Here is a 23,592-nt window from a genome sequence, read left to right on the forward strand (position 1 = left end):
CCTATGCTTTCTCTGCCCTCAGTGCCCCTACCGCTAACCCGATCCAGCACCCTTACGTTAATTATCTCCAGTCCTCACCGTGACCTTCAAGGTAGGCACTGTTAGCTCCATTTTGATAAGGAAACTGAGGCTCAGGGAAGCTAAGGACTGATAAAAATTGGCAAAGCCAGGATTCGACATAGATCTTTTGGCTTTCGGAGTCCAGACACTCTTGGGTGTCCCTGGGACCATGCACTTGGTTGACAGCTCATGGAAAACGTGTGTAGTGGGCCATCATCCTAAGAGTACTGTAAATGCCTCAGGGCAGGACAGTGGGTGTTCAAACCATGTGAGGAGGGAAATGGTGTCCCTCCAAAGGCTGGTCCTTTCTGTCCCTGGGAGCAGCCCTCTGGAGGTCTCTTTGGAGACTCCTAGGATACCTCAATATGGCCCTGAGCAGGAAGTGGGGAGGGGGAAGCTGGAGGGCAAAGGGACAGGGCCCCAAGGAAGGCTGTCTTCGATGGACATGGCTGGAGTGCCTTCCCCCTTCCTGCAACAACCTTAGTTGAGGGCCTGGCCAGCCCCTTTGCCCCATGTGACCTCGGCCTAGCCTGCAGTGGGTTGGACGACTGATGGACACCTGATCCAAGAGGACCCAAACTGTCCGCTGGGCAGAGCCAGTCAGGTTATCTCTTTCAGGGACTGTGATTACAGGCTGACCGGCTGGTCAGCTTTGGGGAGCTGGGCTGCAGGGTTACAAAGAACTGGGTCCTGGCTAGGACCACTGTGAGCTAAAGTCACGCAGGAGTCGGAGTTGCAGGGGAAGAGAAGCCAGGGTGGCTGGGTATAGCAGAGACAGGGGTGGCCCGAGAGAGGGAGGGAAAGGCCTGGGCTTTTGAATACTGGCCTTCACACTGGCGAAGCGCTGCTGTTCCCTTTTACTTGTGCTGGCCCAAAGGGGCTGGGCCTTGACTAAGCGCCAGCGGCTACAGATGGAGGGGCTGGGCTCCCAAGCACCAGACAAGATGTGCCCTACGAGGTGAGCAGCACAGCGGAAGGGCCCTGGCTGAGTTTCAGGAGACCCACGTGGGCACAGCACTCTACGGTGTTTAGGAACATTCCTGTTGATCCTTACAGCAGCCCTGTGTGGCCCTCTGGGCAGCCCTGTGTGGTCCACGTTCAACAGCTGGGGACAGTGAAGCCTGGGAAAGTGGGTATTTCACCCAAGGTTAGAGCCCCAGAGCTGAACCTGAGGCCCAGGTCTCCTGATTCCAGACCTGCTGCCTCTCCCACAACTCACACTGCCTCCGTGAGTCCCTCTCTTGCTAGGTAGCTGGGTGGCCTGGGCATTAGAAATACAGTGGGTAAAGTGCCTAGCACAAGGCCTGGCACACGGAGAGTCTCAGGAAGCAGGAGCTGTTATTAGTGTTATTACTTTTTTAAGCACAGCTCTGAGCTGCCACCCACCCCTCGGAAGCCTTCTTTTATTCCCCAGATGTATAAATGCAGTCTGGGGTGTCCACAACTAACCCCCTACCTGGCCTGGCCCAACACTTCTAGTACCTTCTGTTGCGAGGCTTCCCTGCATCCTTCCCACATCCCACCTCTGGGCACTTCCTCATGTTACAGCTGCCTGGAATTGCCTCCTCCATCTCTCCTGCCCTCCAAGGACAGCTCCGGGCCCCCTCTTTGGACACGCTTTCCCCCAGCTGGAAGAATGGCACCTTTTCCTGCCCTCGCCACTCTCTGCCAGGTATTAGGCTTTTGCACGGAGGTGGGTCTCTCTCCGCTGGCCCACCTTGCCCAGCGTCCACAGCGGATTCCCGGCAGATGCAGGGAGCCAGTCTTAATGGAGAGGTTGGGTTGGGTGGGATGGTCTTGGAGTGAGTGTGGCCCCTGTGGACCCTGTCTCCACCACCTGCTTCCACACTCCCCTTTCTGGTCGTGGCTAGTGGCCCAGACAGCTCTGGGCTGGCAGGGAATTTGGGAACAGATGCCAGGAGATGTGAAGGAGGCTTTTCTTAGGCTCAGCACTCTCCCCAGGGCTCAGGAGCTCAGATGGTGCAGATTGGCATAGTGCCCAGGAGGAGAGGGACTCCAGGCAACAGGGACTTCAGCCTGGAGCCAGCTGCCGGGACCTTCTCTCCCTCTGAGCCGGCCTGCAGATGTGGTGTCCCCACCCCCACTAGTCACACAAGCATGTGTGCACAAGTGCACACACAGACACATGCACATACACACTGGCTCCAGCACCTCACATGTCCCCACAGTAGCCTCTTGGCGTGACTCTGTCCACCATCCAGGGCAGAGAATGCAAGAACCAGATGGGCGGACAGTCTGCACCTCGATACAGGAAGAGCCCCTCACAGGACCTGGCCTCTGGGCCCTGCTGTCCCTTCAAGTTGTTGAGGATTTAAAAAAGTCCCCAGATCCAGCCCCTCCCCCACAAAGACAGACTCCGCTCAGAGGCTAAGATTCCATCACTCTCCATGGAAACACATTTCACTGCACCCTACGCCCTGTCGGAAATGCTCCTCAGGCAGAATGAGATGACCAAGGCTCGGACCCTTCCCTTTCAGCCTGTTGTCCTCATTGGAGACAGCAAGCAGCTGTCCCCATCCCTGGGGATGCCGCCCTCCTCACAGAGACATGGATGCAGACGCTCGTCCCCCAGCCTGCCTCCCACTGCCTGACTCACCCTGGGCTTGCCACCTCTCTTCTGACCTCTGATTTCCCAGCCTTTTCAATTATCTCTGCCATTCTGCCGCCTTCTAAGCCCTCCACCCTCACCGCTGTTCACAGCCCAGAATCCGGTATAATAGGAGAATGACTTCATGGCTCCTATGGCCTATAGAGGCTCCTATTTATGCATTGGTGCCCTGAACTTGCTTTTTATGGTGCCAAGAGCTCCAAGCTGGGCAGCGTCCCCAGGACCCAGGCTGTCTCCGTGGGACCCAGCTCTCTCCAGCTACTGCTTACAGTTCTGCTGTGCCCCCCCCTCCCCCCCCCTCCTCAATGTGGAATCTGGGCAAGCTAGCTTTCTCTGCACTTGACTTTATTCAAATGATTAAATGCCTCTGTCACGGCTCCCTCCTCCCCAATTCAAAACAATACTAGCTGACTTTTATATGGTGCTTACCACGTGCCACATTGCTCTAAGCGAGCTAATACATGCTCCTCTTTTAATCCTCAAACAACCCTATTTGGTAGGTACTATTATTATTACCATTTAAAGATGCAGGAGCTGAGCCACAGGGAGGTTCAGTGACTTGCTCAAGGTCATACATCTAAAACATGGCAGAGTGAGGCCCTCCCCATACTGTTTCTCCTGTTCTCTCTGTGGGCCTTGCTCCCTTCCAGCTTCTCCCATTCAGAGGAGGAGAGACTCCCTTCCCAAGGCCGACCCCCTGACTGCACTCTGCCCCGGTCCTGGGTTCTTCCTCCTGGCGTTGTTTCTGGAGGCCCCCCATTTGGCGGTATTTTCAAACTGTCCTCTCCTAGTGTCTCAGTATTGGCCGCAAGTTTGTTTGTTTGTTTGTTTGTTTTTTTAAAGGGAGGGAGACAGGCCTACCATGCTCTTTCCTTGGTCTTACTTCCCCCAAGAATTGCCTCCCCTCTCACCCCTTTAGCTGCCCCCACTTCACCAAGACCACTCTTGGTGAAAACCTCAGGAATTTCCTGAGTGTCAGACCCCATGGCACAGGGCCGTCCGTACCTGTGTGGCAACTCCAGAATAAATTAGAAAAAAAAAAAAAAAATAAAAAAGGGCCCCTCTGGCTGGATGTAGCCTCTGGGAGTGCATAGTTTGCTGAGCATGTTGAACTTCAGCTTCCTAACCCATCAGCTGGATTCTTTTGGACAGTGTACAACCTGGACAACCGCACACAGGGTCTTGGATGTTGGCATCCTTACTGTCCTTCATATTCTGGCCACGCTCATCCCCGATGGCCAGTCTTCCTCCGCCGCCTTTGTGGACACTCCACTCTCCTGCTCCTGCTGGTCCTTTGCATCTCACCCGCTGCACCCTGATTGTAAGAGTGGGGCAGGACTTTGCATGAGCTGCTCTGATGCTGGCTCCCAGAGCGGGCCGCCAAGAACTTGCCTCCAGCTCCACTCCATGCTCTATGTGGTTGAACTGGGACACCCGAGCTTGTTGTGACAACCCGAAAGCACCCTTCTGCCCCATGTTGGCTCTCTCTGTGCTGCCCGATTCCTGTTAATGTGCTCATTCCTTAGCCAGACTGAACACCGTCCCTTCCTCTTTTCCCCTGCACACCTTGTCCTAGTCCTCCTAGTCCTGTCCTTTTCTTCTGTTCCTTTAGCCACCAGAGTCATCCAGGCCCTCACCCTTTGCAGTCTGGGCTTGGGCAGTGGTTCCTGACCTCCTTGGCAGCTTTCCAGCCCCTTCCCTAATCTTCCCCACCCCAACTTCCAGATTATGCCCCGCTCTGCTCTCTGTGTAAAAACCTGCTTTTGGCTCAAAATGTCACTCCTCCACTCGGAAACCTCCTGTGGCTCCCCATTGACTACAGGGAAAGAAGCCCAAACTTTCAACCTGCCTTTCGGTGTCCTCTACCATATGTCATACCTCTCCAGGCTTAGCTATTGCTCTGGAGCTGAGGAAAGTGTTTTGGAGCTCACCCTTGGCAGTGCTTTTCCATAGCTGAACTCTCTGGAAGGCTGCCAGGGAGGAGGTGGGTGGGGGTGGTGGGGGTGGGGGCTCTGCCCTCTCCACCCCCATCCCAAGCAGAAGCCTTGTAATGGCCACCAGCAGCCTGACAGCTGCCCCTGCACCCCGGGCAGCCTGGATCAGAGCTCGGCCAGGCTGCAAATGTGGAAGGCTGGTCTCCGGGCAGGTGGGTAAGAGGTGAAGGGAACCGAGGAGCCTCTCACGGAGGAGTCACTCGCCCAGGGGGGAGAGGCAGGGCTTCAAGGGAGTTTAGTGGGACAGTGGGGGGCAGCCCGGCTGCATGGAGAGTTCATCCCAGTGCTTTCCTGTATGCTCGAGCCTTGCTTCAGTTTCTCACTCTCTTTCTGAGTGTCTGACAGTCAGGGAGGCAGGTATGGCTATCACTCTCCCAGCTGAGCAGTGAGGAAGCTGAGGCCTGGGCAGGTGAGCTGACCTGGTCGAGGTCATGGAGCATGTGCATCAGTGGCAGGACAGAGATGTGAGAGTTTTCTGGCCGAGCGGGAGGAGGGCGGGCTCTCCCGCCGCCAGCCCACCTGCTCGCCCCAGGCTGGACCTGGGCTTTCAGAGCAGCAGGAACTTCCCTTGCCATCCAGTGAGGGGCTGGTTAACTCTGGCACCCGGTGGGGGGCCCCAGGGGAGGGACGCATTTTGCCCTGCTCCGTTCCTGGCCCAAATCGGCACGGCACCTGGGAAGGGCAGCTGGCCAGCCGCGTGCCAGTGTTACTTTAAAAATAAACCAGGGAAGAACGAGGCTTAAAAATAACCCCGGGGATGTGTGAGAAGCTAATTACTACCACAGCCCCCTGTCAGGGCTTTGGGGAGTGGCTGGGCCCCGTGGTGCCTGCGTGTCCCCTCTGCTCATCTCTTCCAGTTGGGAGGCGGGTCACAGCACAGCCGGGGGCGGGCAGGGCCTCAGAATCCGAGGTAGGAGCTGAAGGGGGCTCTGGGCCTCCCTTCGTCTGGGTCAGGATGTAGGCAGGGTGGGGAGGAGAGCAGCCAGGCTGGGTGGAAAGTGACGTGGCCCAGGTCCTGGCAGGTTTCCTCTCTACCTTACTTGTCTCTAGGCCTTGCCTCGTGACTTTCCGCCGGAATCATCTGGCTCCAAAAGGGACTTTGAGGTCCTGAGTCCCGCTCTTCTCTGGAGGCATGTGGTGGCAGCCAGGTGGCTCGGTTTGTCAGCTATGTCGCCCTATTTGGGACTCCTGACCACCGCTTCCCATGTGTCCCATTCTCTTGAGAAGAACTTTGAGGCCCGTCTTGATCCATCAGGGTAAGAATGCCTGGCCCTTCCAGCTGCCCACTTCTGGCTGCCTCCACGTGCATCTGTGGCCTGTGAGCTCGCATCTCGGGACCCTCAGTGCTAAGTGGGGACTGGACTGCAGCTGGGCCCGGCCTGAAGAGCCCCCAGCAGCAGCTGCGGGGTGGGCAGGAACCACACTCCCATCCCACATACCCGGGCTCCCCCAAGGCCCTTGTGCTTGCAGACCCCCCACCTTTGGGAAGAGGTGTGAGGACATCCTGCATTGACAGGGAGAGGGACACAGGGCCCAGCTGAGGACACAGCTGAGGACGGACTTGCCGGATCAAAGAGAAAAAGCAGAGCTCACCCAGAGGAGGGAGGCAGAGGCCAAGACTGCTGGAAGCCGGCAGAAACGATCAAAGGACAAGGATGGATGGGGAGGTGGGGCCGACGGGGCAGACGGGGGAGGCAGCAGCAAGGAGAGACTGGCAGAACCAGGGGCCGGTTGGGGGGCTGCTGCACGACAAGCAGGGGCTTTGGGGGCAGATGGGCCTGGACTGGATCCCTGGCTGGGAGCCCTGAGCTGATAACTGAGCTGGAACTTGGACCTCGTTTGCATAATGGACATAATGATAACTGCTCACGGGCCTCTGCAGGAGGGTTTGCGAAGCATTTATGAAAAAGGCCTGAAGACGGGGAGCCGTGACGGCCGTGCGTTCTCTCCCTTGCCTCTCTTGAAACCTGGTCCCCCTGTTCCACCTCCAGCTCCACAGATACAAAAGTCGCCCCTCCCACCTTCTGCTCCCGGAACAAGCTGTTGAACGTGGCCCTCTGTTTTCATAGTCAGTGTCTCCCATGGCCGCCAGGCTGCCAATTGCACTGGTGGTTTCCCTGCGGTCATCTGACTTGATTTCCCAGCAGCAGCTGGCAGCTGACAGCTCCCTCTCTCCTGAAACACTGCTCTTGGTCTCCAGGTTCCTCTCCAGTGTCTGGCAGGCCCCCTTTCCTGCTCTCCCTCCCTCCCCGTGTTGGGGGCGGTGGTGGTGCTGCTGGCCCTGGGCTTTTCTCCCCTGCTCCCCGCTCCTCCCAGGTGATCTCATCTAGCCTCGTGACTTTAAATATTATTTCCATCTGATAACTCCCAGATTTGTATTTCAGCCTTGACCTCTCCCTTGCGCTGCAGACTTGTCTATCTAACTGCCCACAGGGGCTGGTAATAAGCATCTGCAAATTAACTTGTAGGTCTGAAAACAGAAGTTTTCGAATCTCATCTCTTTACCAAACCTGTTACCCTCCAGGTTTTACGTTCCGTCTCAGACAATGCTCACCCTCCATCCGGTTGCTTAGGTCAAAGGCCACCCCTGACTATCCTCTTTCCTTGAGGCGTACAGTCCTCTCCCACCCTCCTCTTCCCCAACACACGCATCAGGTCCGGCCACTCTGCCTCAACGCATGCCCTCAATCCACGCCTGCTCACCACGTCCACAGTCTTCACCTGGGTCCAACCTACCCTCATTCTCTCAGGTCACCGGAAGCCTGGCAGGTCTCCCTGCTTCCCTCTTGAATTACAACCACCTGACCTCCCCCGACCCCTACCACAGGGATCTGGTAAAAACTTTAGTCATATCACACAACACAGCGCTTAAAATCTTCCAGTGACTTCCGTCACACCTTGAGCAAAATCCAAGCTCTTGACCGTGGCCTCCATGGCCCTGCAAGACCCAACCCTTCCACGCTTCCTCCCCCTGGCTCAGTATGCTGTAGCTCACTGCCCTTCCTGCGCTCTTCCTCAAACATGCCCAACTGTGGCCCACGGGCAACTTCGCATTTGCTGTCCCTCCCTCTTCTGCCCCCCAGAGGCTTTTCCTGATTTTTGCATCGTCTAGAACCCTCTGCCCATCCCTGTCTCTGCCACATCCTCTTGTTTTGCTGTCTCTTGGCACTTGTTACCAGTGAGATGACGTTGTTTACCTGTGACCACATGGCCCTGGGTACACCTACCTACTTCCTCTCAACTGTAGACACTGTAAGGAGCTGAGCCTTTGGGGCCTAGAGTGGTGCCTGACACATGGAAAATGCTCAGAGAACCAGAGGGAGCTGAGGGATGACTGTGCGGGCATACTGAGGGAGTGGAAAGGGCCGGGAGGCTGGGTCTGAGGACTGGCTCTGTGAACTTCTGGTTCACTCTCCAGCTCCCTCCGCCCCCGCCCTGCATCTCCGTCTCCTCGTCTGGAAGAGAGAAGTGTTGCACCGAATCAGTGATTCTCAAAGAATCCCGAGGACCCCAGGGCTCGCTGCGATGCCATCCACTGCCAAGCTGAGCCCTTGTTCTGCACAAGTATGCCAGCGTCAGCGCCCTGAGCTCACCCTGCAGCCTCTCTCCTGGCCACCCCCTGTCAGACGGCGCTGGCTGGGGTCAGCCTGCTCTCAGCACCGTGACTGCCTCCCACACCCCACCCACGGACTACTGTGGGAGCTCCAGCCGGGGTGCCGCCCTTTCCGGTGGGAGGCTCCTGCATTCCAGCTGTCCCAGGGGCTGGGACAGCAGACTTGCTCTGCTGATAAGCGCGGCCTCGGCCACAGTCAGAAATGCTCTCTTTCCGAAAGGGGTGACTTGGAGGTCCTGTACAGAGCTCTATTCTTGGGACTGACACAGAGGAAGTCCCTCCAGGGCTCAGCCAGCATGGGGTGAAGTGGGGACAAGCGTGTCACCCTGTGTGCTTCTTAGGAAGGGCTGGAGGTAGAGGCCAGGAGCAGGTCCAACACAGACGGTCAGAGCTATATGGGGGGGCTCGGACACACCAGTCCGGTCCCTCATGGATAAGGCCGGGGGGATGTGACCTGCTGTGGGTCTCCCAGCCAGAGAACTGAGAAACATGGAGGGGATCGTGTGTCCCACTTTCCTTACTCAACTGCAGTAAGCTGTCGTTAGCCACAGCTCTGAGAAAGGACCCATAGCCCACCTCCATGAACCCAGTGGCTGACTCTGAGGGGCAGGCAGGGGACCTCAGGGCCTCTTTGGTCCCACGGAAGACGAGTGTTTCCAACTCTGGGGCACTGAGCTGGGTGTGACACCCTAGGGAAGGAGGCCTGCCACTGAATTTGGGTCCAGGTTTCTCTCTCTCTGGCCCCACCTAGAGGTGGATCAAGGACCAAGGGCGGCCCCAGAGGGTCTTACCATGTTTAACCCTCACTGTTGGAAAACCCATGATGCAAGGTCATATTGAAGAGGGAGTCACGTGGCTCAGCTGGACCAAAGCCCCCCGATTTGTTCGCAGGTGAGTGATGCTCACATGGCTGACAGGCCTCGCTGGGGCTGATTCCCTTCCCTGGGGTTAAGAGCAGCCTGAGAGCTAAAGCCGTGAAGGTGGAGCCTGTCCCTAGGACCCCACTAAGACTCTCAGTCCCCTTTACCTGGAGGGGGGGTGCCGCCTTCTCCTGGGGCCACCCACGGACTCCTGCTGTCTCCGCCACCTGGCTCGCCCCAGGAGCTTTGGCTTGCAAACTCCAAAGGTTCTTCTTTAGCCATCCCTTGAATGTTTCTTAAGTACCAAGGAAACCCAGAAAGAAAATGCTAGAGGCTGGCTGGCAAGTGGCCCAGCCTCCAAAGTACAGAATGCTGATTCTAATAACTTCTCCTCTCTCCTGTGCTTCCCAAACCTGGCTGCAGACCCTTCGCTGGGGGACTCTAAAACTTCCAGGCTCCTGGGCTTAGCTCAGGCCTAATGAATTAAGTCAGGCCCTGACGCCCATCACTCTGGCTCCAAACACCAGCTGTTACTGGGGACAAGTGTCCTACTCGGCACGCAGGGGCCATCTCACCTGTCCCTACACACTGGGAAGCAGGTGACTTGCCCAAGTGGCCCCTGGCAAAGCCCCCTCTCTCACTCACTGGCCACTCCTAAGAACCGCCACTCTGTTCTCATTTCTAGTCTTGGGCTCCCATCCTGTTCAGAAAGATGGCTTTGGCAAATGTGTGAAACTAAGGCCACCCAGTGACAACTGTCCCCCCCCCCCCCAATATTTCCCTTTCTGCCCTCCATAGGCTGGCATCTGCAATGTCCCCACATCCGTGTCATGGGAATAACCCACCTTTAGCCACTGTGTAGGAGGCGAGGGCATTTGTGTTCTGGGGGAGAGGGTGGTTTAGGTTTGGGGAGGGGTCCTGATTTGACTCTTGGTCCCACATCACTGGCTTAGGATTGTAGGAAGTGACCTTATGCTCTCCAGTCTGGTTTCTTCATTGGCAAAGTGGGAGTAATGATACCCGTGATTCTGGGTCCACAGGACCCTCAGAAGAGATACTATATGAACAAGTGCTCTATACGCCAAGGGCTGTGCGTGCTTTACACATCCCTGTTCTGCCACTTGCCAGCAGTGTGCATTTGCATGCCCTCCCTAACTCCTCCGAGCCTCAGGGTCCTGGTCTGCAGAATGGGGATTGTGACAGTGCCACTGGCTGTGAGGATCGCGTGAGGTGATCGTGTCACAGGCTCAGCCCAGAGAAACCTCCCAGCTAATGGCAGCTTTGGTTCCTAACCGTGGAAACTGAGGCAGGCTCTGTGGGGAGTGGCTGCTTCTCATCAGGTCTAAGATCAGGACGGAGTGGCCCAGGGCAGACCCCCCTGGTGCATCAATCGGAGGCTTCCTCCTGCCTGCGACTGCCTGCACCCCCGCTTGCCCCCAAGATCCCAGGGAGCCCTTCTACACTAGGAGGATGATTGGATCCATCCCAGAGGAGAGAGCTGCTTCCTGTATGGGAGTCTGGCATCTCTCTCTCTCTCTCTCTCTCTCTCTCTTGGCTGCTCCACTGGGGCCTGACAGTTGGGTCACTGGAGAGAGCCCCCCAGATGGTCCTGTGGCTGGAGGGCTGGAATGTGCCTGTCCGGATGTTTCTGAGATGGTTATTTCTGCACTGGGGCTGTGGTCGGGAGAGGCCCTACACATTCCTGAAGAGGGACACTGAGTCCATGCCAAGCTGCGAAGTCTCAAGGAGAGTGAAGGGGTCTGAGAGCTGGCGTCTGGGGCTGTCCATGCAGAAGATGTCCACACAGTGTTGTGTGACAGTATCATCTCCTTCAGTTCAGTGCTGCCCTGGGGCTCCTGCATACCATCCATAAAACTGGATTTGGTCTGGGCTCCCGAGTGGCCCTGTGGCCCAGAAAAGGAAGTGTGGTGACAGGAGGGAGGGACTTCCCTGGGGGCTGAGGTCTGCTGGGTGACCAGGGCGAGGGTGAAGGGAGACAGTTGGGATTCAGGTTCATGACCCTGTGGTTCAACTGGAATCCTGGGGGCAGCCACTTGTTCAGCTGTGTTTTGGGGCACCCTCGGGTTCAACCAAGGTCATGGAGGTACCTACTATTGAACTAAGGTGATCCACTGGTTCATCCAGGGTCATGGGGCACCCAGTGGTTTAATCAAGTCCACCCACCAGAGTCCAGAAGTTATCCTTCTAGGATCTGCCCTTGCCGCTTTCTTTGGGTACATTCATGCCCCTCAGACTGTCTCATGCTATTGCCTCATCCAGAAAGTTCTCACTGCCCATCGTCACCTACTAGAGTCCTCACTCCTCATTCAAACTCCCTCAAGTGCTACCTGCTCCAGGAAGCCTTCTCAGATCCCTATTTTGAGTCACTTTACTAGGATTTAGCATGGATAACATTCAACTTGTGGTTTCAGGATGCCACTGGACCAGAGGCTCCTTGGGGCAGGAGCTGGGTCTTAGTTTTCTATTCTTTTGGTGGCAAGTACCGTGCCTAGCACTCAGAAGACCTCAGTGATTTTTGGTAAACTGAACTGAAATGAAGGCTAAAGACAGTTCTATTTGGAAGGTGATCCGGAGGCCCTGGGGGCCCCCAGGACACGGCTGAGTCCACTTTGGGTACTTGGGCTCTCCAGGCTGCCCCCTTAAAGATCAAGAAATCAGAGCATCTCAAGGTCGGGAAGAATTTTAAAAGCTATTTATTTTAGTCCCCAGTGATCTTTTTAATGTATCTACTTGCCTTAGGTATTGATCAAACACTAATCTAGGGTTGCTGCTGGAAAGACTTCCAGCTTGTCTGTCCTGATGGTCTACTCTAGCCACAACCGTCATGTAAGCCAATTCCCTGTAATATATCTCTTCTACTGGTTCTGATTGAACCCTGACTGATACAGGCATCCTCTGCAGCTTGCCCATCCAGTGTCTTCTTGTATGCTTCCTGTGATGGGGAGCTCACCGCCTCTCGAGGCAGCACAGTCCATCTTTGGTCAGCTGCAACTTTAGCAAGTTCTCCTTAGATTGGATTTAATCAAGTCTTTCTATGGATTCTACCCCCTGGTGCTGGTTCAACCCCTTGGGCCCAAGCAGCCTGAGGTCGGGTCTTTAATCTTGCAATAGCCCAGCAAATATTTGAAGGCAGCATGCCTGCTTTCCACGCCTGTCCCCATCAAGTGTACCTCATTTGACATGCTCTTCCCTTGCTCTGACTGTTTCCTAGGTTGTTGATGTCTCTCTTAAAAGTTTGGCCTTCACCTGCCAGCTACATTCCACACTGTCGCTTACGGCAGAGACAGTGTATCTAGTAGCCAGAGGACCTTGGGCCTGGGGACCTCTGTGGGCCCTAGCTGTCTGGATCCCAGCCCACAGGAAGCTGGGGTTCTTAAAAGAAGAAATGCTCCCAAACCTCTTCTTCTAATGGGGACTGGAGGCTGCACCGCCGCTTGGGACTATGGGTAGTCTCCATGAGGGAGAAGCCAGTTTCCCACTTGGTCATTTAATCTCCAGGGCACCCATTGTCCATGGATCTAAGGAGCTTCCCAGGTGGATGAGCTGAGGACAGCAGACACCTGTTTTCAGGCTTTCCCAGGGGGACAAGCCCTTCTTCACTCCCCTCCTCACTTTCCCCCACCTGCGTGACCGCACAGCTCGGGGCCCCACCTAGGCTCCACGGAGGGCTCCTGTCCTGCGGGGCAAGCCGCAGCCCCGCTCCGGCCTCAGAGTAGGGATCCACCGGCTCTGAGGCCATTGGCTCTGATGCTCCACAACCAGATATCTAGGGATTTTTCCAGTTCTACACACTCTCGTCCTTAAAACCACAGTCTACACCTCATGTCTATTCCCAGGTCTCCAGGTTGTTTAGATCCTTGCTGCTCAAAGTGCGGACAATGAATTAACAGCATCAGTGTCCCCTGGGGGTTTCTGCATTTCTAAATGCGGAATCTCAGGCCCCCACTCCAGACCTACTGGTTCAGATTCTGCGTTTAAATAAGATCAACCAGGTCTTTCCCTACACAGCGGTGTTTGCAAACCATTAGTGGCTCCACATTGCTGAGCAGGGCTTCTTTAGTTCCCCTGCGGAACATCTCTTCTGTAGAGATGGGAAGACTGAGGCACACCAGGGAAGTGTCTGCTCCTCCTGTGAGTTCAGGGGCAGCAGAAGCGAGAGAGAGAGCTGGAAGGATTTGTCTAAGGAGAGAGAAAGAACCCCGTTTCTAGCTCCCAGGCCTGGCTCCTGCTTTGAATTGCCAGCAGCCGTGTGTCCCCTCACTAAGGAGTCCTTGTGTGTCACTGGGAATCAGGGACAGTGAGGAGGCAGTTTTTGTGGGGGTGGAGGGTGGGAGGTGGGCCCCCGCCTGGCAGGGATCCCAGGAGGCCACAGGACCAGGAGGACTGGAGCTGTTTGCTCTAGATGGCAGCGGAGGCCGGCTCTGGACAAGGGGAAGGGGAAGGTGTGACTTGTGGCAGTAGCCTGGGGTGGGGTGGCTCCAGGTGAGGGTGCGGGATGCGTCTCCGGGAGCTGCCCGGGACCTCAGTTTCGGGACAACGCAGTTGTCCACAACGAGGAATTGTGGACAAGTGGGGAGGCAGCGGCATCACTGGGACCCTTGACTGCTCTCTCCACGGCGACAACAGCCTAGAAAGGCATTTGTCATGTGGCTGTCTGATGGCCAGAGGCTAACAGGCGGGTCAGGAGGAGACCCAGGGCAAGCAGAGCAGGCTGGCTGGCAGCTTGCTCTTTTATTTAAGAGCCTACGGGGGGTGGGGGGTGGGAGGGGGGCAAGAACACCAAGGGAGGCTCCAAGGCCAGCTCTGACAATAACTGCAGCCTTGACCATGCCCCTTCTCCCATCTGAATTTTAGTTTCCACCCTGTGAAATAAGAGGGTTGGAGCTAAAATTCTGATTTCTCTCTGGGCTAAATACTCTTGAGGGCTAGAGATCCTGAAGCTGAGGCCACAGCTGGACCCTGGCACCCATCCTACATCATTTGTGACGTGCGTACAGAAGGGGCAGCAGACGTTCCAGGGGCGGGGGTGCTGGGGGGCGGGGAGCTGCATGGCTCTGTGAAAAGATACTCCCTACGGCCCTGGGAGTGAGCCCTGGCACTATCATTTTATATTTGTAGCGTCCCGGGCCAATTTTGGAACCTCTCTGAGCTTCCCTTTCCTTGCCGGGATACAGAATGATAACGCCTGCCCTCTCAGGGCGGCAGTGGGAATGCAGGCTGTGACAAGTGCCCCAGACACTGCCTGACGTGTTATGGACACACAGCAGTTCCCTGCATCCAGGGCAGGGATGGGGGGGTGAGGGAGTGCCCATCTGGGTCTCTGATAATGATCTCCGTCAGAACCTGGGTCTTTTCCCTTGCTGCTGGCTGGCTGGCTGCAGGGAAATCATTTTACGTTTTTTTTTTTTTTTATTACAAAATTGACTCGCAGATTCACCGTTTGTGCTGCCAGCTGAAAGCTGTTTATGGTGGTGATTTGCACTACACTCATCTGTGCTTGTTTATGTTTTCTTTGAAAATAGTTATTGTGTTTGTCCTGTCCCCACTGTGGCCAGGCGTGTGTCTTCTATTTCCGTCCTATTCTTGCCCCCACTCCCTCCGTGTCTCCAGTCCCCCAACCGTGATGGGTGGGAATGGGACACTTAGGTAGGAGGCATGACAGTCAGAAGGACCTCTGATCAAATACACCCTCTTTGTAGATGAGGAAACTGATGGTCACAGAGGATCAGCAGCTGGGCTAAGTGGAGCTGAACTTCTGCTTCCTCGCTCCAGTCCAGGGCAGGTTCTCCTACTACTGTGTGCCTCACTGTCCTTAGCTGGTTTTCTGCCAGGGTCTGCCTGCTCAAAGGAGGGAGCATTGCCTCTGAGCCTGGATGTCAGGTGGACTCCAGTCATGGGTGAGGATCTGGAAAGCCTGGGCTGGGAGAGTGGGATCAGGAGAATAAAGGGAAGGAAGGATGTGGCAGCCTCTGGTCCCCAACCCCCTGTCCCCTACCTGTTAGGAGGGAGCAGAGGTGGCTGTGGTCTTGGTAATCCTTGGGAAACCAAGCAGTTCCCTTCTGTGTGGGGAGTATTAGTGATCATACATGAAAAATAATGTTAATTTCACTCATCATTGCAGATATTGCTTATTAAGTACCTGCTCTGTACCAGGCATTCCTCTATATTATCCTTTTAATCCCGGGAGGCAGATATTCTTCTCCCCATTTTGCAAATGACCAAACAGGCTCAGAGAGACTAAGTAACTTGCTCAAGATCGCATAACTAGTGGTGGGGGGTGGGGAGGTGAGTGGAGAGGTGGGTCGAGAAACGAACCCAGGCGCTCTGGCCCACCTTCCTACACCGCCACAGCAAAGGCAGAGGGGTGGCCTGTGGGCAGGGAGGAGGGAATTGCTGATTGAAAGTGGGTGGTAGGACCAGTCCAGGCTGGGCTGCCCCTCCACCCCACCCCGGCAAGCCAACAGAGGCCTGGGAACAGTGGAGTGATAAGCAACCAGAGGTCTCGGTGCTAAGAGAGATGGTGGGTCGTGAGGGGAATAGGCTGGGGTGATGGAGGGAACTCCAGTGGGGGCTCCCAAAGACCTCGATTCTAATCAGGGTTGTACCTGCACCTCTCTGGGTGTTTGGATGACTGCTGATGTCTCCTTTCACTCTTTTATCGGAGGACTCTGGGATGTAGAGGGTGGCAGGTCACTTCTGTACTTTCCTCCTTCTTGGAAAGATGTAAAAAGTACAGGTTCCTTCATGAGCTGCCTGCTTGAGTTCACAATCTAAGGACTCCCAGGCCACGTGGTGGGTGATGGGAGCCTGTGCTCAGCTGAGAACAGGCCGGAAGCTGAGGAGAGAGCAGAACAGAAGGTTTTCTGCCCCAGCTCCATCAGCTAATCAATCACCTGGCCTCTCGTTGCCTTAGAGCCCCGAGGATTACGGGGGCCCACATGGGAGCACAGCACCTGTGAGCCCGCGGCAGTCTCAGCTGGGGCCCGGTGCCGGGCACCACTCTGCCACGTGGTCTGGGTTGGTCAGCGGCCGGGGTGCAGGGAGCAGCAGGCTGGCTGCGGGGCGCTGGAGTGAGAGGCACTCGCCTGGGAAGGGATTTGCCAGGGGAGAAGACAAGCCTTGTCGCCTCGGTGCCCTCAAGATCTAAGGGTCTGGACTGGGTTCTCGAAGTTGAGAAAGAACTGGCAGAAAACCCAGGGCCTGGGAGTCAAAGAGGCCCAGCTGAATCTGGGCAGGTGCCATACTTTCAAGTCACAAGGCCATGGGTGAGTCATCTACACACAGAGCCCTGGGTTCCTCTGCTGAAAAGTGGGGGTCATATAATGCTCCTCTGGAGGGATTGGTGAGAGAATCCAACGAGAGGGTATAGAGCCCGACAAAGAGTAGACAAGAAATCGTGGCTGCTATTATTATTGTTGCTGTTACCGCTCCTAGTCATAATAATAAGTAAAGAGTCGTCCTGAACAAGTGGAAGGAACAGAGACCGGGAAGTCAGGTTTTGCTAACTTCTGGCTGTGTGACTCCTGTCACCTCTCTGGTTCCTTATCTGTAAGAGGAGGGGGTGGCACGAGCTGATCTTGAGTCCCCTTCCAGCTCTGACAGCCTCTGGGCTATGAATAGATGGGGCTGGGGCCCCGGAGGAGTTTAATGACTCAACAGCTAGAGAGGTTAAGCTTTCCCAGAAAAGAGTTTCCATTTGCGTTTGATGAACTTAGGGCACCACAAAGGAAGGGTTTCCTGGCTGGGAGGCCAGGGACGAGGGAGCTGGAGGAATCCTTGCAGCTCATGGAGACTGTGACTAACCAGGTGAATGACTAACTCAGACCCTGCCGACCCTCGACCAATCAGGGCTGCCCAGGAGCGCCCTGCAAGCTGGCATCACTGAGCACGTCTTGGCCATGCCAATTTCAGCTGGCTCCGGGCTTCACAGCATATGGAAGCAGAAGAAGCAGCCAAGAGACCGGCAGGGAAAGAGCACTGGGCTTGGAGTCAGAAGACCTAGCTTCTTGCTCTAACTCTGCTGCTCACCAGCTGCGTGGCTTTGGGGGAGTCCCTTCCCCTACTTTCCCTTCCGTGTCTTCATCTATGCCACGGAGCTAACGATGCCTGCCCTGGCAACTTTCCTGAGTGGTGAAGGCTGAGATTCAAGAGGTGAGATGGGAGTGCAGTGTGATCACTAAGTGGCAGGTTCTGTCATTTTCCTATCCCAGTGTGAGTCCTGGTGCCTTGAGAGACCTATGTGGGTCTCCAGAGGGATCAGGTGGACAGAGGCTGTTGCCTTTGAGTTTTGGGTCAAGATCAGCTTAATATAGGGCCCATTCCAGCCATCTGATCACAGCCCAGACAGGCTTTTCTTAGAGCAGAGCCCCTGTGGACTGTTTCCAGCCAGATGGCGTAGCCAGAGAGAGAGGTGACAAAAAGCCAGGGATGGCTGGGTGGGGCAGGAAGTGGGCAGTGCCTTTCTGGGGCCCCCACAGAACTAGGGTGGTGCTTTGATGCTGTCTTTCCTCTTGCCCAGCACTGTATCAACAAATATCACCAGAACTGCACTCTGTCTGCCTCTACCCCCAGCTTTTAGCATCTCTCTTGGTAAGGACTACAGGCACTTTGGGAAATGGCAGGGATAGAGGGGAAGGAGGACACTCTTTCATTTCTGCACACCTTAAGCCCATGGATAGCATTCTCTGAGTGCTCACGCGTGGGGCAGGGTACTGTGCCGGCGGCACTGGGAGAACAGAGATGGGAACCACCGGGCCCTGCCCACGTGGAGGTCAATTCAGTATGTGGTCAAAGAGACAAAACACATCCCCTAAAATGTAAATAACCATGCCCACACGGGGCAAGAGAGCCCACACTGTGTCATCCAGGTTGTCGTGACAGTAAGTCCTGTAGCTGTCTAGAGTGGTGGCCTGAGATGGTCTGGAAGACTTCATGGAGGAAGTGGGATCTGAGCTTGACTTGCAAGATTGGCTTGGACAAAGTAAATAGAAGACCGAGAGAAAGGTGTGCCAGACAGGCACGCTTAAGGTGTTCTCAGGAGACAGACCGCATGGCTGCAGTGGAGGAATCATGCCAGTAAGAAGTGAGAAATGAAGTCCCACATAGAGTTGGTGCCAGGTATGAACGTCCTTAAAATTTGGGATAAAGAGCATGGGCCAGATTCCACGGGCAGCTGGAAGTCACTGAGGGCTCTGAGAGGGTATTGGTATGGTCAGAGCTGCACTTTGGGGAGACTCTTTCTGGCGGCATTGTCCAGGGGCGCTCGCTCCATGGGAGAACGAAGGTGCAGGCAAAGTCAGTTGGGAAGTTACTTGTGGACCTAGGGACCACGGGACTAAGAAAGGGGACACATAATCAGAGGTACCACATGGGGGAAGAGATGGGGGGAAGGCCTAACTTGCTTGTTCACTGCTCCTGAAACCTTGGCAGGTAGCAGGGAAGTGGGGAGGGGAGGCTTCTTTTGGGGCAGATCTGAGTCCGACTGTTCTGCCCTGTCAGCAGGACTCAGAGGTACCCCTATCCACTCCAGGGGCCCTTTTCTTCCTCTTCCAAGAGGGGAATGCAGAGACTATATAGCAGAGTTCCCCATGGACCCCAGAGAGGAGTGGAGCCTTGGGACACAGTCCCAAGTGGATAGACTGCAGGAATAATGTCCAGTCCTGCCTTTTACTCCCTCAACTTCTGTGGACTCCCAGGAAAACACTGCCATCTTGTCATGGGCTATGCCATGTGGCAATGAGCCCCTGGGAGCTCAGCCAAGGCAAGGAGGGGGACCAGAGAGAGGAGAAGGAATGGGAAGGATGGAGGTCTGGAGGCATCCCAATGGGCTTTGGGGGAAGGTGGGCTGAGAGCATGCCAGGACTAGGAGGGATGCTTGAGATCATTTCGGCTAACCCCTGATTGTGTGGGCGTGAGCCTGAAACCCAGACAGGAGAAGGGACTTGCCCAAGGTCATATAGTGGGAAAAGTGATGGAGCTGGGCTGGAATCACAGAGTCCTGGGCAGCGAGTAAGGTGTTTACTCCTATCTGGACACTTTTGAATAGCACGTCAAGGGCCTCTCTGGAGATCCCTTTCCTGGGTATCCATTCGTGTGCTTTGTGTGTACGTGTGCCTGTGTATGTCTTGTGTGTGCTTGTGTGTGCACCTGTGTGTACATGTGCCCGTGTCTATGTTGTGAGAGAGTCTGGGTGTGTGTGTGTGTGTGTGTGTGTGTGTGTGGCCTGCTGCACCGCTGTTTGGAGAAGAGAACTGAGGCCATTCCTGCGAGGTGACTGTTTTCCTGGGACAGCAGAGAAGGCAGACAGCTGGATCTGGCTTCCAGCATCAGATTTGCTGCCCTAAGAAAATTAAACGCACTGGCTGGCTTTGCCCAAACTCTGGGATCTGGACACACACACACACACACACACACACACACACACTCCAAGCGGCACTCACTGAAGCAGTTACGGGTTGTTTCAGGCACCGGGAGTAGGCGGGAGTGCCGCGGAGTGCCGGAGTACCTGCATCCACACGTCTCCCTGGAGCCCTAGCCTGTGTAGACACGCCAAGGTGCGGAAGCCCATCTGCCAGGGACACGGAGGAGTCGCGCGCTCCCCGCCGCTCTACACTCAGCTCTCTGCTCCAGGGCCTGGCCCGGCCACACCCCTCCTCCCCAGCCTCCGCCGGTCGTTCCTGCCCCTCTCACACACTTCAGAGTCCCTTGAGGCCCTCGCGCAGCCTGGCAGGGACAAGTTAGGGCTGGCCCGGCCAGAGAGTCAGGTCCGGAGCCAGGAATCGACGCCTCCCCCGAGTCCTGTCCCCGCGGAGCAGACAAGCCAGGCTGAACTCGGGTTTCTGGCAGCGCGGGGTTCGGCGCCTAGACCCTCTCCGGGGGATCCCCCCAGCCCTGGCCGGCTCGGGACTACCCCGGGACACGGCGCCCAGCCCCCGGGTCCCCGCCCCCCGTCGGCGAGTAGTTACCGATGGTGGTGATGACGGTGATGGCGAAGTAGAAGGAGCCGGCGAAGCGCCACTGCACGCCGGCCTTGTGCGGCTTGAGGCGCAGCACGACGCGCTCGAGCTCCTCGTAGCCGCCCTGGCTGAGGTTGTAGCGCGCCCGCAGCTCCTGCTGCCGCAGCTCCAGCCGCTGCCGCTCGATCATCTCGGGCTCCGACTCGAGCGCGTCGAAGACCGCGGCGCCCACCAGCAGGTAGGTGAAGGTGCACACGATGAGCGCCAGCGTGCGCACGTTCTGCCGCTTCATCGTCCCGCCCGAGCCGCCGCCGGCCCCCCGGCGCCCCCGGCCCGCGCCCCGGCCCCGGCCGCCGCTGCTGCTGCCCCGGAGGCGGCCTGGGGCATGGCTGCGCTCGCCTCTCCCCGCGCCGGGCACCCGCTCCGCGCCCCGGGGCCGCCGCCGCCAACGCCGCCGCCGCTGCCGCCGCGGAGCTGTCCCTTCAGCACCACCCACCGCCCTCCTCCGCCCGGCCCCGCTCCCGCCCCCCGCCCCCCGCCCGCAGGCCGCCTCCTCCCGCCAGCCCTCCCGCCCAGCCAAATAAGGACTGGGGAGACGCGCCGAGGGAGGGAGGAGGGGGGCTGGCGGAGGGGGAGGGGTGGGGGAGCGAACGGGAGAGCCGCGGAGAGACCGGGCAGGACCGAGGGAGAGAGACCCAGGGAAAGAGATAACTAGACACAGAGAGAAACGGCTCTAACTACAGAGAAAGAGAGGAAAAAGAGGCAGAGGGGGGTGTGACAGATAGGGAGATAAAACCAGAGGTAGACTCACAGACACAGTAAAAGAAGCGGTAGGCAGAAAAATACAGAGCGAGAGAGGCAGAGAGCGAAAGATGGAAACAGAAAGAGCGACAGAGACAGGGAGACCTGGGTAGCTGGAGATAAATTGATGACGGAAAAAGAAGAGGAAGGAAGGGAAACGGAACGGGCAGAGCGACCCCCACCCCCCAGCCTCCACCGAAATCACAGCATGCTTTAACTGGAAGGGACCTTGGGCCTCGCTGTCCTGCCCTTTATTATGTCGGTGAGGAAACTGAGGCGCAGAGAGGTCGAGTGACAAGCAAGGGCACACAGTGAATTAGTGCCAGCACTGGGACTCAGCCAAGCTTCCCTCCGCCCAGGCCACACCCCCCCACCCTGTGCCGGGGCCACCGCTGTCTTAGAAACAGCAGGGCGCAGCTGTGGACCTGGGCACGGTGGGCCAACACCCAAGGGAAAGCCCTGCTCTCATGAAATGTGACCCTTCCCAGGTCAGCATGGCTCCTGGAACTGGCTGAGAAAGCACAGGCTGGGAGGCTAGGCCAGTAGCACTCAATCCCAGGCTCTCCTCCTCTGCTCCCCCCGCGGTTATCCGGCTGTCTAGACATCCATAGCCCCTGTCCTGCACCAGTGGGCCAGCCTGGGCTTGGGATGGGCTGCCAGAGAGAGCACTGGACATCAACATCAGGCATCCCAACCGAACAGAATAGGGCAGCTGGAGCCCAGACCAGGCTTGCTGAAGACCAGGAGGCCTCTCTATGCCTCAGTTTCTTCTTCTGTCAACATGGTGGCAGTGGTGGTGAGGAGGCGCAGGCTGTGGGACCTCAGATGAGGCGTTACTGCCCCTCTCAGAGTCTCACTTCCTTATCTCCTCGATGAGGTGCCGTGGCAGATGATCCCGCAGGCCTTACTTAGCTTCAAACAACTCCAGACTTGGATGGGCTGAGTGAGCAGAATGATTGGAATGCAAATCCCATTGCCAAGGAGGGTCAGAGAGTCTTTCACGGGACCCTGGCACGGGCCACGAGGAGAGACAGGATGGAAGAGGCCCCAGGCCCCTGACTGAGGGTGGGTTGAGGAGGCAGCCATCCAGAAGCAGGAGCGCCATCTGCTCGCATCCGGGCCTGACCTGTCACTGTTGAGCCTTTTAATGCTTCTCTGAGGGAGACCACCAACCCACTGCTTCTTTCAACCATTCATCCAAAGACTATGTATCAAGCATCTGCTGTGTGTCAGGCTAGGCATGTTACATTTATTAGCTCTAGTCTTACCACCATCCTGAAATGTGGGTATGGTTATGTCCATTTTATAGATAGAGAAACTGAGGCAAAAGGCAGTGCAGAGAATTGTCTGAGGTTGTTCGGCAGGAAGGGTCTTCAGTCTGCCTTCCAAACCCATTCTCTTCTCCATAATGACTCCTGGACCCTCAGGTTTTTTTCACCTGTAAATGGGATAGGTAATTATACCAGAGTCATTGATCTGACACAAACTTCCTGGGCCCACACCCTTGGTCGTTTACTCAGCCCATTTCAGGCCTTCCCCCTTGGCATCTTCTGGCTCCCTAGAAGACAAGAGCTGCTTCTCCTGGGTTCCTAGGGGTGAGGGTGCAAGCTAGGTTCCATCCTCCTGGCCACACTACCCCAGAAGCCAACTCCCCCCAAAGGCAGTCTAGATGAGCAAGGCTCAAGAGGCCTGGTTTTCAGTGTGAAAGACTGTGTGTCCAGGGTCTGCTTGCTTCTGGCTGCCAGGCCAGACTGCTAGGCAGATGAACGGTGATATTATGAGTGAAAGAGCTTTGGAAAAGGGAAAAAGCTCTCTTTAGGGGCAGGGCATTTATTATTAATTATGATGAAGCTTGTTCTCACAGCACTTCAGAACGGGAAGGACCTTTAAAGATCAGCTAACCTGATCCTCTCATGTTACAGATGAGGAAACCGAGGCCCAGAGAATAGGAAGGGGGTTGCTCAGGGTCACACAGGGAGTGAAAGGGGGCCAAGACTTATGTCCCGTGGCTGGGGTCTCTCCTGTAGCCCCCATATATATGGGATCAGGACACCTGCTGCCAGGGGAACACAACACATCCACGGCGTGCCTGGAGCCCAGGAGGGCAGCTCGGTTCTCACTCCCCTGCCCCTTTTCCCTTTCTACTCTTCAGGAGGGGAGACTGGTTGGTGGGGAGTGATGCTGGTGCCGGTCTAGATTTCTGAGAAGGCCCTGGGTCCTGCAGACAGGAGTTCCATCAGCTCACCCTTGACCTAGGTGGGATAGTGCCAAAGATCTAGAAGCCTATACCTCTCCCTCTGTCCAGGACTCCTGTGGCCTGCCTGTACGTCCCCACCCCTGATGGGGCTGCCTCACCTTCTGCCCAGGGCCAAGTGTCAGAAAGCATCTCTATCAATCCTGTCTTTTATAAATGACAAAATCTGCTCAGCGATGGCTTCTCCATGCTCTATTTTTTCCCACTCCATTGGTGACTCCAGTGGAGGAAGCCTTGGGCTGGTTAGAAAGAGATATTTTACATCCCTCCAATCATTATACTGGTCAGCCTCATGTGTGATTGTTTTCTGGAATCTGATGCAGCGTAGAGAACATGGGGCAGAGAGTTGGGGGGCCTGGGCTGGGGTCCCGTCTCTTCTACCTGCTTCCCGTGGGACTCAGGGCC

General features: G+C 56.2%; 1 protein-coding gene across 1 annotated transcript in view; it reads right to left on the bottom strand.

Annotated features, from left to right (window-relative positions):
* KCNK3 (potassium two pore domain channel subfamily K member 3) overlaps nt 1-20,471 on the bottom strand; it is a 34,953-nt gene extending 14,482 nt beyond the window's left edge. Inside the window, exon 1 of the mRNA XM_043604346.1 lies at nt 20,142-20,471. Coding sequence (XP_043460281.1) covers nt 20,142-20,424 — 283 coding nt within the window. The 5' untranslated portion in view covers nt 20,425-20,471. The remainder of the gene's footprint in view (nt 1-20,141) is intronic.
* Between the last annotated feature and the right edge of the window lie 3,121 nt (nt 20,472-23,592).

Source organism: Prionailurus bengalensis, chromosome A3 (genome assembly GCF_016509475.1).
Source record: "Prionailurus bengalensis isolate Pbe53 chromosome A3, Fcat_Pben_1.1_paternal_pri, whole genome shotgun sequence".
NCBI classification, from domain to species: Eukaryota; Metazoa; Chordata; class Mammalia; order Carnivora; family Felidae; genus Prionailurus; species Prionailurus bengalensis.